The sequence below is a fragment of the Motacilla alba genome, chromosome 2 (genome assembly GCF_015832195.1).
Source record: "Motacilla alba alba isolate MOTALB_02 chromosome 2, Motacilla_alba_V1.0_pri, whole genome shotgun sequence".
NCBI lineage: Eukaryota > Metazoa > Chordata > Aves > Passeriformes > Motacillidae > Motacilla > Motacilla alba.
Window position 1 is genome coordinate 75263547 of NC_052017.1, and position 14865 is coordinate 75278411.

General features: G+C 35.9%; 1 protein-coding gene across 9 annotated transcripts in view; it reads left to right on the forward strand.

The window, feature by feature from the left end:
• Nucleotides 1–14865, forward strand: part of CDH12 (cadherin 12) — a 539049-nt gene that overhangs the window by 461939 nt on the left and 62245 nt on the right. For all 9 annotated transcript variants that reach the window (XR_005259646.1, XM_038160521.1, XM_038160530.1 and 6 more), the window contains 2 exons: nucleotides 3123–3242; nucleotides 9900–10067. Coding sequence is in view for 8 of the 9 variants with exons in the window: in XM_038160521.1 (XP_038016449.1) it covers nucleotides 3123–3242; nucleotides 9900–10067 (288 nt within the window). In the remaining variant the exon portion in view is untranslated. The remainder of the gene's footprint in view (nucleotides 1–3122; nucleotides 3243–9899; nucleotides 10068–14865) is intronic.

The window sequence follows — 14865 nt, forward strand, 5'->3', positions numbered from 1 at the left end:
TAAGGAAAAAAAATACCCAGGAAGGAAAATGAATCAAATACTCTGTTTCAAAATTTGGGAGAATCTAAACTTCAAAATAATTATTTAAAAAAATTTTAATAAATTTTGACATTCATAAGCAATTTGAAAATCTCAAACTGGGTATTAGAATATTTTGAAATTTCCTCGTAGTTCTCCTTGGATGAGAAGAGATTCCATCAATACTGGTCTTCTCTAAAAGATTCTTTTTATTTATTATAACATTTTTACCAATGAGAGGCTGTCAGAAAAAAAAAAAGTTAATTGCTCTGGAAGTCAAATCAATATTTCATAAACATTTCTGTTCTGGTATAAACTCAGATGTCCTACAGTTCCTTACAGTTATTCTGATATAAACAAAAAGGCTTTTTCAATGATGCTCTTTCTGTCAGTTTTGTCAACAAGTTATAGATGTTAGGCTCATTCTATTAGCACTTATTGATGAGTCTCCTTTAGTTTTAGCTAGAGTAAAATTCAGGTGAGTATGCTTGCTGTGATTTACAGCATGTTAGTTTTCGACACCACTTGTATTTTTTCAAAGAAAACACAATCTTTAAAATTCCATACCTTTTCTTGAGCTGTGAGAATGGTTTAACATTATTTTTTTCTCTTTCTAAAACATAAATAACTAAAGCACATAATTCATTTTTTCCGCATTTTATAATGCCTTACATCAAATGTATGTTGTTTGCACATGAAAAATTAAAAATATATTTAAATGTTGACTGTCATGTAAGGTATTTCCCTAAAAAGAAACATTCTATCTTTTTTGTTCATTTCATTACTCCATGTAGTAATGTAAGTATATATTTTAATTGAAATGTCATGAAGTATAGTTAATGTGATCCTTCCTCACTACATTTGTGCATTAAAGATTTACAACTGTAGTGTCCTGAATTATTGCCTGGGAAAATATAATTTGATTTTAGAGTCCGCTTTTAAAAATATATTGGTTTCATGCTTTGCAATAAAATAGAAAGCTTGTTAGATACAAAGAGCAATGCTTGATAATACTGAAAGGATGAGAAACCAATTTCAGAAAATCCATTTAGAACATTAAGTATGCATTTAAATAAGTAAATTACTGGAGGCATATTAAAAAAATACAAACCAACATGCCAGATCTATTGTAAAAATATAAACTTTACATATTATCTGTTAGTTTAAAAGACCTGACAGGTGGGTTAATACAGGTGAAAATGCTGTCAATGTGAAATGGAATATTCTTCATATTCAGTGCCAACTATTTATCAGATTCTGTAAGTTTCCCTTAATAAAACTTAGTTTGTAAATCAACTTTTCTTCCTCCTTTTGTGTAATAAAGTTGGATTGCCTGGAGCATGTACCTAGGAATATCTACAAAAATAATCACTATATGCAGGAATCATCGAGCACCTCAGTCGGTGACAGAATTTTCAGGCACTTTGACGGCCAGTGTCTGCTTTCTTCAGATTGCATCATCACATTTTTGAGTGAGGAGATATAGATATGGATTCATATCTAAAGCTGTGGTGTTTATTTGCATTCATTCACTTATTTGTTAATATTTTCTTTCTTTTAGAAGTTGATTTTAATGAAAGTTGCTGTCAGTTTAAGAACATGATGCACCAATTAACTTTAAAAGGTGATTGCTAATCAAATAACACATATTTTTTTGTGTTTTCCTCAGGAGATAGAATATCTCTTGGAATAGCTTTTCATTCTCTATTGCTCAAAAAACCATTACAGGAGAAGCCTGATGCTACCATCATGCAGCAAGTGTTTTTACAATGCTAGTACCAAACCTCTCAGCACCACTGTTAGTCATCACTGTCATTTGATGAAATTACATGGGCTGGGCACTGAAAAAAATTGTCCTTTAAACAGTTAACCTTTGCTGTCACTTTTCTGCCAAAGTCATAGGACCTTTCACGAGGAACATCTATCAGTGAGGTACTCCCAGAACAAAACTTCGACAAGTCCATTGAGGTTCATTTCCAATTCTGAACATTTTTTTTTAAACTTGTCGATTTCCATTGCAGAAAAGTAGAAGTCTTCAAGCTCTTGCAGTATTCCATGGATATTCCTGGAAAAATGTCAAATGACCTCCAAATGCACAATGATGCTTAAATTAGGAATGATGCAGATAACACACATCACTGTGCTGTTTCTCGTGTAGGCAATCTTCACTCCAAATCAGCACTGCAAATTCCAGCATTGAATTGCACAGAAGATCATAGGAAACAATTCTTCAAAGCTGATGGGAAAGCCTAACAATGTGGCAGTTTGTTTTGCTGAAGATTATAGTTTGAAAAATATTTTAATTATGGGGCAGTGAGGAAATGCAAGTAAATAGACTAGCAAACAGCAGGAGGAACAAGAAATTTTTGTGGACTTTTGCCATTTGCAGTGAATTTTTTGCTTTCATGTGCATTTCTTTTGCTCCATTGGTCCATTTTAAGTTGTAATGTAAAGAAAACTGCACTAGGTCTGGTCTATAGTTACGGCTGAAAACAAAGTGACAAGGAATACTTCCTCTATGGTATTTCTAATTCTTAGCTGTATTGGAAGGGCAAGAGTACTCAAGTCTGGATTTTAAAGACAACTACCTGAAGTAAGCACCTAATTCACCTAATATTATTTCCAACTTTAGGTGACTGCAGTGCAGTTCTTTAATGTACTTAGAGCTTGGTTCACTTGATCTTACTGAGGATTCAGGAGCTGATCGACCAAACACTAATTTTAAAGGCAACTCCCATATTTTACTTTCATGGTTGTCTACTTTTTCACAAAGTTGTGGGGTATAATCCTTTTTCAAAATTTAATATTGTGTTTTCCCAAACCTTCATTCTGTATGTGTTATGTAAAAGGTTTTTGCAAAAAATCATAAACTATTTATAAGTATCTTCTGATGGTGGATACCTTTCCCTTTCTTCCCCTTTATTCCTCAGCTATTTTCTAGATGGCTGCTAGCATGGAGCTGAAGAATTAACAGTTTTATTCCCACCTTTTTTTCAGTGGAACAAGAATTGCAACGGAATCCACTAGCAACTGGACTAATGTGTCTGAAATATCCCTGATCATTGCTGTATGACAAAAATGTGATTACCTGTGTTTCTTTGCAGGAGCATATGTGCTTCAAGTAAAGGCGACAGATGCTGATGATCCCACTTATGGAAACAGTGCTAGAGTGGTTTACAGCATTCTTCAGGGACAACCATATTTCTCCATTGATCCCAAGACAGGTAACTATTTTATCAGCAACAGTGGAAGATTTAAGCTTTGGATTTTTTGATTCATGTAGGCAGTATGAATGAATAAATATGGACCTGGTTGATATGGCCAAAATCCAGGAGAGCACATTCCCATATGATTCAGTTTTGAGGATTGACTAGCTTTTTATGAATTATAATGTGTTGTAGAAAAAAAAGAAATATACTCATCCAACCAGTACTGGAATATCTAAAATATGTCTACATTGAATGATTATTTTTTCAATGCTTTACCATTTCCCTAACATCAAGCTTTGTCTTCTACATGTATCCTTTTTTTTTTTTTTTTACCCTGATAATTGAGTATTTTAACTTGGGTCTTCTCAGCATTTTTACTTGCTGAATATACAGTCAGAAATTCTCCAGCAATTATTGTTTTGTTATATTGAACGAATTTGAGACTGTGGAACAACCAATCATCTCCTCCCCTCCTCTTTTCCTGGGGCATCTTATCTTTGCAGTCACTGGATGTATGAGCAGAAAAAGATAATACATTTAAAGAGACTGAAGTATTTGGGAGGTTGGTAGACATGTTAATTTTGTATCTTGTCCTATATTTCTAAATATAATTCTTGATTCTATATTTAGTAATTCAGTTGAGGAAGCGATAATGTACATGGTGAATGACACACATTGTGGCATCCAGAGTGTGCTACAGGGAACTCTATCCATATGCTCCTTTCAGCAAATAGTTTTGCCTTCCAATGTAGCTGTACTTGAATGTCAGATTCAGGGCCTTTAGCCATGATGGTGGAGCTTTGTAAGGCTGTGAGTGCACCATCTCCATTGTACACATTTCTTTGTTCCATGCTCCATTTAGCAGGAGATCATACTGCAATTTGCAGTGAGCAATTTTACTTTTCAAACTAAAATAGGACTTCTTCTGGTGTCTGGGGAAAAAAAGTAGTTGCCTTTATACTTAATTTTTCATTTCAGTTTTGTAAAGAATGGATATAAATTCAGTGGCAAGAAAAAGCTATACTGGAGCCAAAATTGGAGTTTTAATACAAGTTTCACAAGAAAAAAAAAAGAGTAGTTAGTGGTACATGGAAGAAGAACTATTTTTCCCATTGCACTTTGAAAGGCTGTGTCATATGTTCTCATCTGTTACTCAGTAGTGAGTCAACCACAGGTGATGGCCTGCACCCTGCAAGCCCTGGAAGATCATTCAAACCTGGCTATTACCTTAAATGAATTATGTGCTAAAAGAATGGACACAGCTGTAGAGGAAGATTGGTGAAACAGTAGCCCAGCGTAATTTAAAATCCTATACCAGAAAAAAAGTGTATAGATTCATGCTTCTATAAACATCAATAATATGCTGTAATGTGCCTTGCGTTAGGAGGTTCACATTATGAGAATTACTCATGGGCCTAACAGTGACTTTAAACAGTGAATAACACTGCACAGGATAATGCTTAATGATTTGTTCTAAAATCCAGAAGTCCAGGGCAGTACTACAGATCTGCTCTTTCAAATTCTTTATCTTATAACTGAGGAGTTTATGCAGTAGTTTTTCACTGGAGAGTTTTACTGCCCGAAATCTGTCCTGAGTGCTTTTGGCAGGTAAGGGGAAGAAAGCCATTTCAGTACAATGACAAACTCAGAACTGCCAGCAGATGAATAAGCATTTTTTGTGTTGTTGTTGGCTTGTTTTGCCATCTCTTGCATTCCAGAAACAATTTTGAGACATAATCTTGTAGTTATTTAAAGAACTCAAGAACATATATACTATGTTTCTGCCCTGTGTCATGTTTCCAAAAGTGATGGCCTGCTTAGTTCTAGCAAGGGATGAAGAGTAAGTGTTTAGTGACTCTACCCTTGGAATACTCTTCTAGTTTTGAAAGAACTTGTCCTTACAAAGTTCTTTGGTGACTAGCAGGGTCAAAGTAACTAAAAGTCTGCACGTATTTCTCCTTCACAACTTTTCCACTTCCCAGTAGATTTGACTTGTCCAAGAGTACAGTAGCTGCATACCCACTGACTAGAAATTCCACAGCAAAAGTTAATCTGGCTAAGAACCAGCTCCTCTTGTTCTTTTTTTGACTTGTTTTATACCTCACACATAGCATAAGACAGTGAATAGTTAATTTCTATTTATATTCCCCCTGAAATGACTCTTTTCTAGATTGAAGACTTCTTTAAACAGAAGCAATTCCATACCAGTAATCACCCATCCTTCTCCTCCCCAGGGTGAGAAAGTGCACAGAGTATTCAGAAAGGCAGCTGATATGGATGTATAGAGCTGTTTAATAGCACTTCTGTTCCCTGTTCCCTCCCAAACAGTTCCAAACATTGTTTATGTCTTTAGCTTCTACCGCACAGATGTTGATATGTTTGTGGAAATTTCTGTTACTAGCTCAGGATCCCAGTGAAATAAGGGCTGTGTTTGTCAAGCACATGACTTAGCACATACTCATTCCTCAAATCACTCCTAATATGTCTTACACATTTATTTTGATATGAAACTAGTATACTTAAATTGTTTTTAACCTCTATGGGTCTGAATGTCATAGCTGCCCCTTTTACTCCTTGTCTTTATTGACTTCCTAATATTTTTCCATTATTTTTGTTGGAGATAAGCAAACCATGTGGAAACAGGAGAGTTAGCTTTCATTGCTATTTCAGGGGGGTGACATGCAGTACAGTACCTTCTGGAGAGCAAGTGTTTGAATGCCACATTCTAAGGCCTCAAATCTTGTATGTTGGGGGTACTTTTAAATGCTACAAAATTTCTATTCTGATTTTAATGTGAGGGTTTGTTTTTTTTTAACATGAGAACTTCTCTTAAAGCAGATAACCTCTCTTCTCTTTCCTCTGTATATTCTCTTTTCTTATGAAAATGTCCATTTCCACCATGAAAATGTTCTTTCCACCCAATTTTCTGATATGTTTTTGAGCTCAATATTCTTATTTATGGCTAGATGTAACCAGGTTTTGTTAGATTTTGCATTCTTGTCCATCTTCTGACTTCAGTTATATTATTGAAATCCAAATTGGTATCAGCAGGAGTATTGATGTAAATATTTATGCAGGAGGTTCCTGTGTTTTTTCTTCCACAAAAGTGGGTGATCTCCTGCTGAATTATGGGTCAATAACTTTGGAAAGAAAATCTTCTGGCCCAAGTCCCATACAGAATATTTTCAGTTTTCAGCAATCTCATGGGGACCATATTTTTCTACGCATTTGATATCGATGACACCTGATAAGACAAAAAAGAAAATCCAAGTTATTCAGTTCTGCAGTTGAACAATATTGTAAAATCTTAAGGTAAAAGGATTTACAAAAACTCAGAATACCATCACATGCACATAAGGCCTCTACATTTTAATAACCCTTTGATTTAAATTTAGATATTCTTTGTGATGCTGAAGTTGAAATACCAGCATTTGTAGCCTTTTCCTTCCCATGGATCTTTATCTCTACTTTATTATTCTATTTTGCTAGTAAAATAACTCTAATTCATATCTGTCCTGTCCAGATGAACTGATTTTGGAAGAAATAATATTTCTCCGTGTTTTGTCTAAGCCTTTGAAATAGAGTAGGCAGAAACAAGAAATTTGCCCATGAATTGCTAGACATAAAAATTATTTTCACAGATTTTTTTTTTCTTTTCTAAAGATAAAGTTTTTGTTTTCCAGAAAAATATATAGAATGACCTTAAACTTCAAGACAGGAATAAACAGTGGGTGATTTGGAACTTTACTACTGGAATGATTGCCCATTCTTCATTTTCTGAAAAAACCCTGGAACATTTCTGAGAAAGTCGCTTAGTTGTACCCAGAACACCTATATCAGCCAGATAAACTGCATTTTCTCTTCACAACCTGCTATGTGGCCATGCTCAGTTTTTTCTGACATGTTTTTCTGTCATATTTTTGAACTTCAGCAAAGCTTTTAATACCATCTCTCACAGGATCCTTCTGGACAAAATGTCCAGCACACAGCTGGGTAAACACCACTTCATGTCATGGGTGAGCAACTGGCTCACAGGTCAGGCACAAACGGTTATAGTGAATGGGGTGACCTGAGTGATGGGGTGATCAGAGTGGTGACCTGGCACTAGTGGGGCTCTGCAGGGATCCATCCTCAACACAGTGTTCTTTGACATCCTCAAAAATGATTTGGACACAGGACTACAAGGAACACTACGTAAGTTTGCTGATAACACTAAACTGGAAGGAGCTGTCAACTCTCTTAGGGGCAGGGAAGTCCTGCAGATTTTTGACAAAATAAAGAGCTGGGCAGTTACCAAATATATGTAGCTTAACAAAGTACCAGATTCTGCAGTCTGTACCCTGGTTGTGTATAGACTGGGTAATGAGGGGCTGGAAAGCAGCACTGTGGAAAGGAGCCTGGATGTCCTGGACAATGGCCAATTGAATCTGAGTCATTGTGTCCTGGCAGCCAGGAAGGCCAACCCTGTCCTGGGGTGCATCAGGCACAGCATGGCCAGCTGGGCAAGGAAGGGGATTGTCCTGCTCTGCTCTGCAGTGGGGCAGACTCACCTTGAGTGCTGGGGGCAGTTTTGGGTGCCATAATATAAAAAAGACCCATGTGAGCTCCTAGAGGGGATCCAAAGGAAGACCACAAAGATGATCAAGGGCCATGAGAGGAAGCCATATGAAGAGCAGCTGAGGTCACTTGGTCTGTTCAGCCTGGAGGAGACTGATTGGAAGTCTCATTGTGCTCTTCAACATTCTCATGAGTGGAAGAGGAGGGGCAGGTACATATCTCTCTCATGACCAGTGACAGCACTCGAGGAAGTGTCATAAAGCTGAGTCAGGAGAGGTTTAGATGGATATCAGAGAAAGGTTTCCCACCCAGAGGGTGGTTGGGCACTGGAACAACTTCTCAGGGAAGTGGTCACAGCTTCAGCATGACAGAGTTCATTAAGCATTTGTGCAAACACTCTCAGATACCTAGTGTGACTCTTGGCGTGTTCTGCACAGAGACAGAAGTAGCACTCAATGATCCTGATAGGTGGCTTGCAACTTAGCATACTCTGATTCTGTAATTCTTATATTTTATTTTGTTATCATGACACAAGAGGCCTTTCATCCTTTCATTTCCGTAGGTCTTTTCTCCTTGGAATGAATATACCAAGGATTTTGTAAAATTCTGTAGAACATATAGCTTCCCTAATGCCAAATTAAGTAATAATTAAGATTAAGAGATTCAAGAAGAAACATTTAAAGTTCATCCTATTTGCAAAAATATTATTTTTCTGAATCTAATGAATATGAAAAATTTTTTTTTTTAGTTTTGTAGTTCAAGATTTCAGTTTGGAGCAAACTGTGTGCAGTAGAGTACATGCCATCCTGAGGCAGGAAAATGGTGATTCCTAATATTGTCATTATCATAATGTTACAGGTGGCAAGAAAGGACATTGTTATAGAGTTCAATTCAATGGGAATCTTTAATGGGTTCCAGAAATAGCAGATTTATGTCAATGTTATTTCTAGACTGAAAAAGTATTCTAAGATAATAGTTCCTATTCTGGCTTGTTAAGACAGCAGTGATTAGCTGCTGTAAAGATAAGAATGGTCCTTAAAATTTGCTTCTTGCCATTCCAGATCCATTTTAACACCAGGTAAAAACCTGCTTTTGACATCAAATTGTTTATGACTAGGAAAATAATACTTTCTAAATCAATAATAACCAAGAAGGCCATACTTCCAGTTGGTTTATTTTTCAATTTTGCATGTTATCTGCACCAATGTGCACCTAGACATTTTCTGATAACTGTTGTTGAATAAATAGCATTTTGCAATGCAATTTATATTTCTAAAATTTTTGACAAAGACATGCATTTCCTCCTACATATTTAATTTCAAGAAAAAGCCTTTAGTACCCCAAATGTTTTAGCTTTCTACTACCTCATCAGTTCATCTGTGTGTTCAGTAATACCTCTCCCTTTTCCTCCCTCTCTTTCTCTCTCCAAGTCTTCCTTTTATTCTATATATTCTTAGCATATCCAAAGGGAGATTATGGCATATCTGCTTAGACAGCAGCTGTCCAAAAATCCCTAAAGACTAGAAGCCATGTCTTACAGTGATATTTAATTCCTTTCTTAAGAGGAAATTCCTCAAATTTTCACTGCGTATTTGTGTTATATCAAGAAAACTTTCTCTAGGAAAGGAAGAGTCTTCTAATAAAAACAGCCTTTTGTACAGAGGAACATTGTCTTGGCATACAGTAACTTGAATTTTTTGTCAAGTGAATGGTTGGAAACAATTGAAGATGCAGGCTCTGCAATGCAATGCCACCTCTTTCCACATTGCTTTACTCTGTACAAGGCAGTTTTCCTCATCCCTCATATGGCAAATCTATGATCACAGCATTCACATCCCTAATGAAAACACATCGTTCTCTTTCATCAATTCATATCTCTTTCATCTATTCATATCCTGATTGAAAAGACAAAACAGTAATTTTGAGTGGTTGAATAGCTGACAAACACACTTTTGAAAATCCTGAGTGATTTGTATGTTTTCATGTGACCACCTCTCATCAAACCATTCAGAAGAATTCTATTCCTGGTTCAAGAGATCCAGTATTAATTTGTGAGAGTAGACAATCACAGCTCTTTGTTTATTTGCTCCTTTTCTTTCCCATTTCTTCTCATAGGTGTAATAAGAACAGCTTTGCCAAATATGGACAGAGAAGTGAAAGAACAATATCAAGTTCTAATCCAAGCCAAGGACATGGGAGGACAGCTGGGAGGACTAGCTGGTACTACCACTGTAAACATTACTCTCACGGATGTCAACGACAACCCACCCAGATTTCCTAAGAGTATGTAATATTCCAAAACACTGATTTTCCAATAAGCATGACTAAAGGTATTAATTTGGAAAAGTCTTGTAGATAAGAAACTGAGATCCTGGAAAAAGAACAGTATATGATGAAAAAAAATCAGTCATCCTGTTTTTTTAAATATAATATAAAGCTCAATTTGAAAGTATGAGTTGAATGTTTAAGAGGATATATACCATCATTCCACAAAACCAGCCTGAGCCTGAGTTAATTTCATTTACACTATAAAAATTATTTGGGAAATACTATTTTGTCAAGGGAAACTGCATGAATTCCTTCAAATTAAAAAAGGTTATAACCTGAGATTTCCAGGTACCAAAGGCAGAGCTAGCTCATGCTAAGCGTTATTGTTATGATATTCAGGAACAGATTTTTATATGTCTTGGCACAGAAAATTATATCTGTCCCTGAAAACACTTACAGCCTCAAAACAGTGATCATTCACTGATAATTTATTATGTTTCACATCAGTTAGTTTAAATGAAGCTTTTCAGAAGTATGCTAATTTAAAGAGTTTTATAGTCTGTATGATTAGGAGGATTGTCACTTACTTATCTCCATAAATTTATTGAAGTTTAGTATATTCTGTACCTTCAAAATGCAGAAACTAATCAAGCATATATCTTGATAACTATGCCAAAATAATTAGTTGCTAAAATTCGTTAGTAAGGCTAATTCATACTAGAATATATTGCATGAATCTGCAGTAACATCACAGCAGCTTTTTACTTTGCATCTCTTTCTTGCCTATGAATTGAAATCCCACTGTATGTATCCTGAATACTCCATAGATACAAAATCACATCTGGAGCTGTGAAGTTTTCTTTCATATAAAAATTCTACTTCTTTTACTCAGTCTGAAAATAAATTGTGTTTTTGCAGGCATGTAAGGAAAATCATGTTATGAGAAGGATCCATTTTGTCCTTCCTTCTGTCTCTTACACTTGTGTCTAGATAGTATCCACAAAACAGGCCAAGCAATACTTCATAAGACTTGCTTACTTTCTAATTGTATTTAGTTCTAATGGTGTCTTTGTGTTTAACAACACTCAATTTTTTTTTCTTCCACCAATTTGCCCCATTGCTTTGAAATTTATGTTAAATTTCAGAGTCCACATCCTCTGTCAGAGGTACACAGATTAATATATATCATGCAACTAAGAGCTCCCTCTCATTTGTTTTTAATCCATTATTGCCTGCATGTTAACCTCTTCAAAGAATTCAGAAAGCACTGCAAAATATCACTTTTATTTAGAGAAGCTGTGTTGATTTCTCTTTTTTTCAGGATGGGAAATTCTCTCTGAATTGAGTAAATCTGCTCCTACTGTTTTGCCTACTGTTTTGCCTGTACATGTCAGTCATATCCATCCTTATCTCCCCTGGATTCCCTGGAGAACTTTTGTGGGGAAAAAAAAATCAGTGTTATATTATACCTCCAAGCCTTCTTTTGCACAGTGTTTTGAAACAAAATATTGCACATCATAATAGTTCCCTTATTTCATTCTTCAGGCTCTTGGGCATGTAACAGCTAATCTAAATGATTTGTTACTGTTGTGTCTGTTTGTTCCACAACTGCTTCTATAGCTAATTTAACCTTCTCCTGAGTCCCCTATAAAGTTCTAGGATAGAAAAAAAATCTCCAGTCTTTCTATAATAACAATAAAGAAGAAAATGTATTCAGTTTTAAATTTGTGATCTTATCTTCTCTGAGCACTTCTGTATCTCAGTTTTGGGCAGGCTTTACACAGTTCCTCTCAGGCTTTTGCCTCCAGATGTCTTAAAAGACAATTATTATTAGCTTGTTTGCAGAGATTTATTCAAACTCATTTTTGTCTTCTTTATTGTGGTTTTATAGATAAAGCAGGGTTTATGGTTCTTTCTATTGTCCTCTCTGAGACACAACTTCATTTTTTTGAAATATGTGTTCTTTCTTTTATTAGCTATGTTGTTTGCCCTTACAGATTTTCCTTTTAATGGATATGTGCATTTGCTATGGGTCCTCTAAATGATATCCCTAGATAGCATCCATACCACCCATAGTGATTTAACAGTCTCAGCTATCTCATTCAGAATTTCTATAGGAATATGCCTCAGTTTTATTTATTTCCGTTTTCATCTTATTATTTATTTAACTGAATGCAACCATCTTGTAATTCTAGTTTTTATTGCTCCTGCACAAGCATTGCATTTAAACTAATTATAGTTGTTGTAAACTGTGGAATAACTAGGAAACTTTTCCTGAATAGCTAATGTTAATACTGTCCTCTTTTTTAAGTCTTAGTTGACAAAGATTCCTTTCACAACCATCATTATTCCTCCACTGACAGTCTGCTGTGACTTTCCTGTGTACTTTGCTCCTTGATACTATGCTGCCTGACTGATTTTCTTCTTTCCCACAGATATTGAACACAGGTATAATGCTGATATTCTTCTTTAGCATTAAGCATTAAAGTTGCCTATATTGGGTAACTAGGTCCCATTTTAACCCTTGGTTATATATTATGGCTTTCTTTCTCCTCTTTACTGGTCCCTAGTTTGGTTCCACATGAACTACCACTTCTTCTTTCCCACTGGGTGGTCATCTCCTTTTGTAGCATCCTCCAGTGAAGAATGCAGAATTCTCATAACTTCACCCTTTGTCTGAACTGCATACATTTGCTTTTTTTTGTTTTCTAATTTTGTGCTTTCCAACACCTGAAAATTCTCCTGAACCTTTCACTAGATATCACAATGTTCGTAGAAAACTTTTAAAACTTTCATAAGCCTATTTTTCTCATGGCCAAAATGAATTTTGCAATTTTTCGTATTCTTTAACAGATGCTCCAACATTCTAATATAGTGACTCACTTCTCCTCACCACTTTTTCTCAGCCAGGCATTTAAAGCTCTACCTTTCAATCTTTTTCTTCTGATTGTACATGGTGAGACTTGTTCAAACTATGCTACTATAAACGTCCTTGTCTTCAGGTTTCATTTGCTAGCCTGAATTTCAATCCTAAGACTTTTTTATTTTATCAGACCTCACATGATATCTCCTTCAGTATCATGACATGCTGTCAAAGCACTTGTGGGATGCTCCAAACCTGATCAATAAACAAATCATCCCTGAGGGCCTCTTTGTACCATCGTTCTTACTGCCTTAATCCTCAGTGCTTGTTAAACTGCCCACAATTGCAGTCTGCTCCTTCCTTTCAGCTGGAACCTCTGTTGTTTGAAGGGTACCGTGGGTACAACAGGAAATAAAGCAACTGTCTGGAGACTGAAAACTCAGTACATTGGCAAGCTTCATGTGCCCAGTGCTGACTCCTGTTCTGGTTTTTAGTTATATGTTTTATTTCCTTTGTTGTTAGGGGCCTTAGTATTTTATATTTTGTTGTATGCTTTCATGTACTGAGGTGGTGCAAAAATGCACAATTTTCGCATAATGTCAGATGGTGTTAATGGCACAGAGAAACCATGGAATATATCATCCTCTTTGAAGAAGACAGCCTCCGGGTCTTATTTAATGCATGAATTGCAGTTATGACATCTTTGCCCAATTGTTGCTATGAAGAAGAAAAATAAATCACACACAAGAGACCAAGCTTGTCCTGTACTTTGCATGTAAAACCTTTTTCTTTGCATTGTATCAAATGTCACAAAAGACAAATTACAGCCGTGATGCTCACAATACAGATGAGAATAAGATTGGAAGTTTGTGTTGATATTGAAAATAACAAACACTTAACATGCCTTATGAGCTAAAATGTCAGTGTGGGGACTCCAGTGTATTGGTCAAGCTTTTTGGTTTTTTTTTTTTTTTACATGTGTTACAGGCAACAGTCTTGATCAATGGGGGTTTACTTAGCCAGACCTGTTTGGTTATGCAGAATGAGCGCCTGAAATTCACAGAGACACCTGGCTAATTATAGCTAAACAAAATAACTAAGTGAGAAAAAGTGGAGTATTAATTATATTTCAGACATAACAACTGTATTTTTCATTTTTTTCCTTGAAAGCATTGCAATGATTTGGAGTAAATACCTGCCAGGAAAAGGGGTTTGCCATTTGCTTGACTACCATAACTAAAAGGATACTTGTGAAGAATTTTAGTTTATGTGAAAAATAAGTCTTTAAAATCCAGTCAGTGTAGGTGTCAAGTTCAGGCCTGGCAAGAGGTCAGGACCCCTGGGTGCTGGAATTGAGACCTCCAGTATCCCATTGCTCGCTGTTGGTCAACAAAGCCATGAAGTGCAAACTAGAAGAAAGACACAAACTGCAGGGTTAATGTTTTTGCGTCACATAATCAGGATCGCAGCTTTGCAAAGGACTTATGCCAAAGAATCCATGCTCTAGATCACCTAATATTTCACAGGATAAAGTTTAAATTTATTTTCTGAACTTAGTAAAGCTGGAGAAAAAAAAATCACAGCAGAAGAGCAGAAGTAGGAGAACATATATTATTAATATTTGGAAGGAGCTACATTGATAAATAATACATTACAAGCTTGCAAAAAAAAAAGTATCACGAAACACCTTCATCTCATTGAGGGTCCTTTAAGGAGACAGGCAGGTTGGATGAGTTATCAGCATCCAGTGATGAAAAACCGCTGACTATCCTGCTGAACATGGAATTTTTTATTTAGAACCTGTGCTTTTGAACGTATTCAGTGGGGAACTCCCACCTTGCATGTCTCCTAGTAATGAGAAGTGTAACAGAGAGGAAACCTATAAACATATATTTCTGTCAGAGTTGTTTGACCTGGAGGTATCTGTTGGCCCACATTTCAGAAAACTGA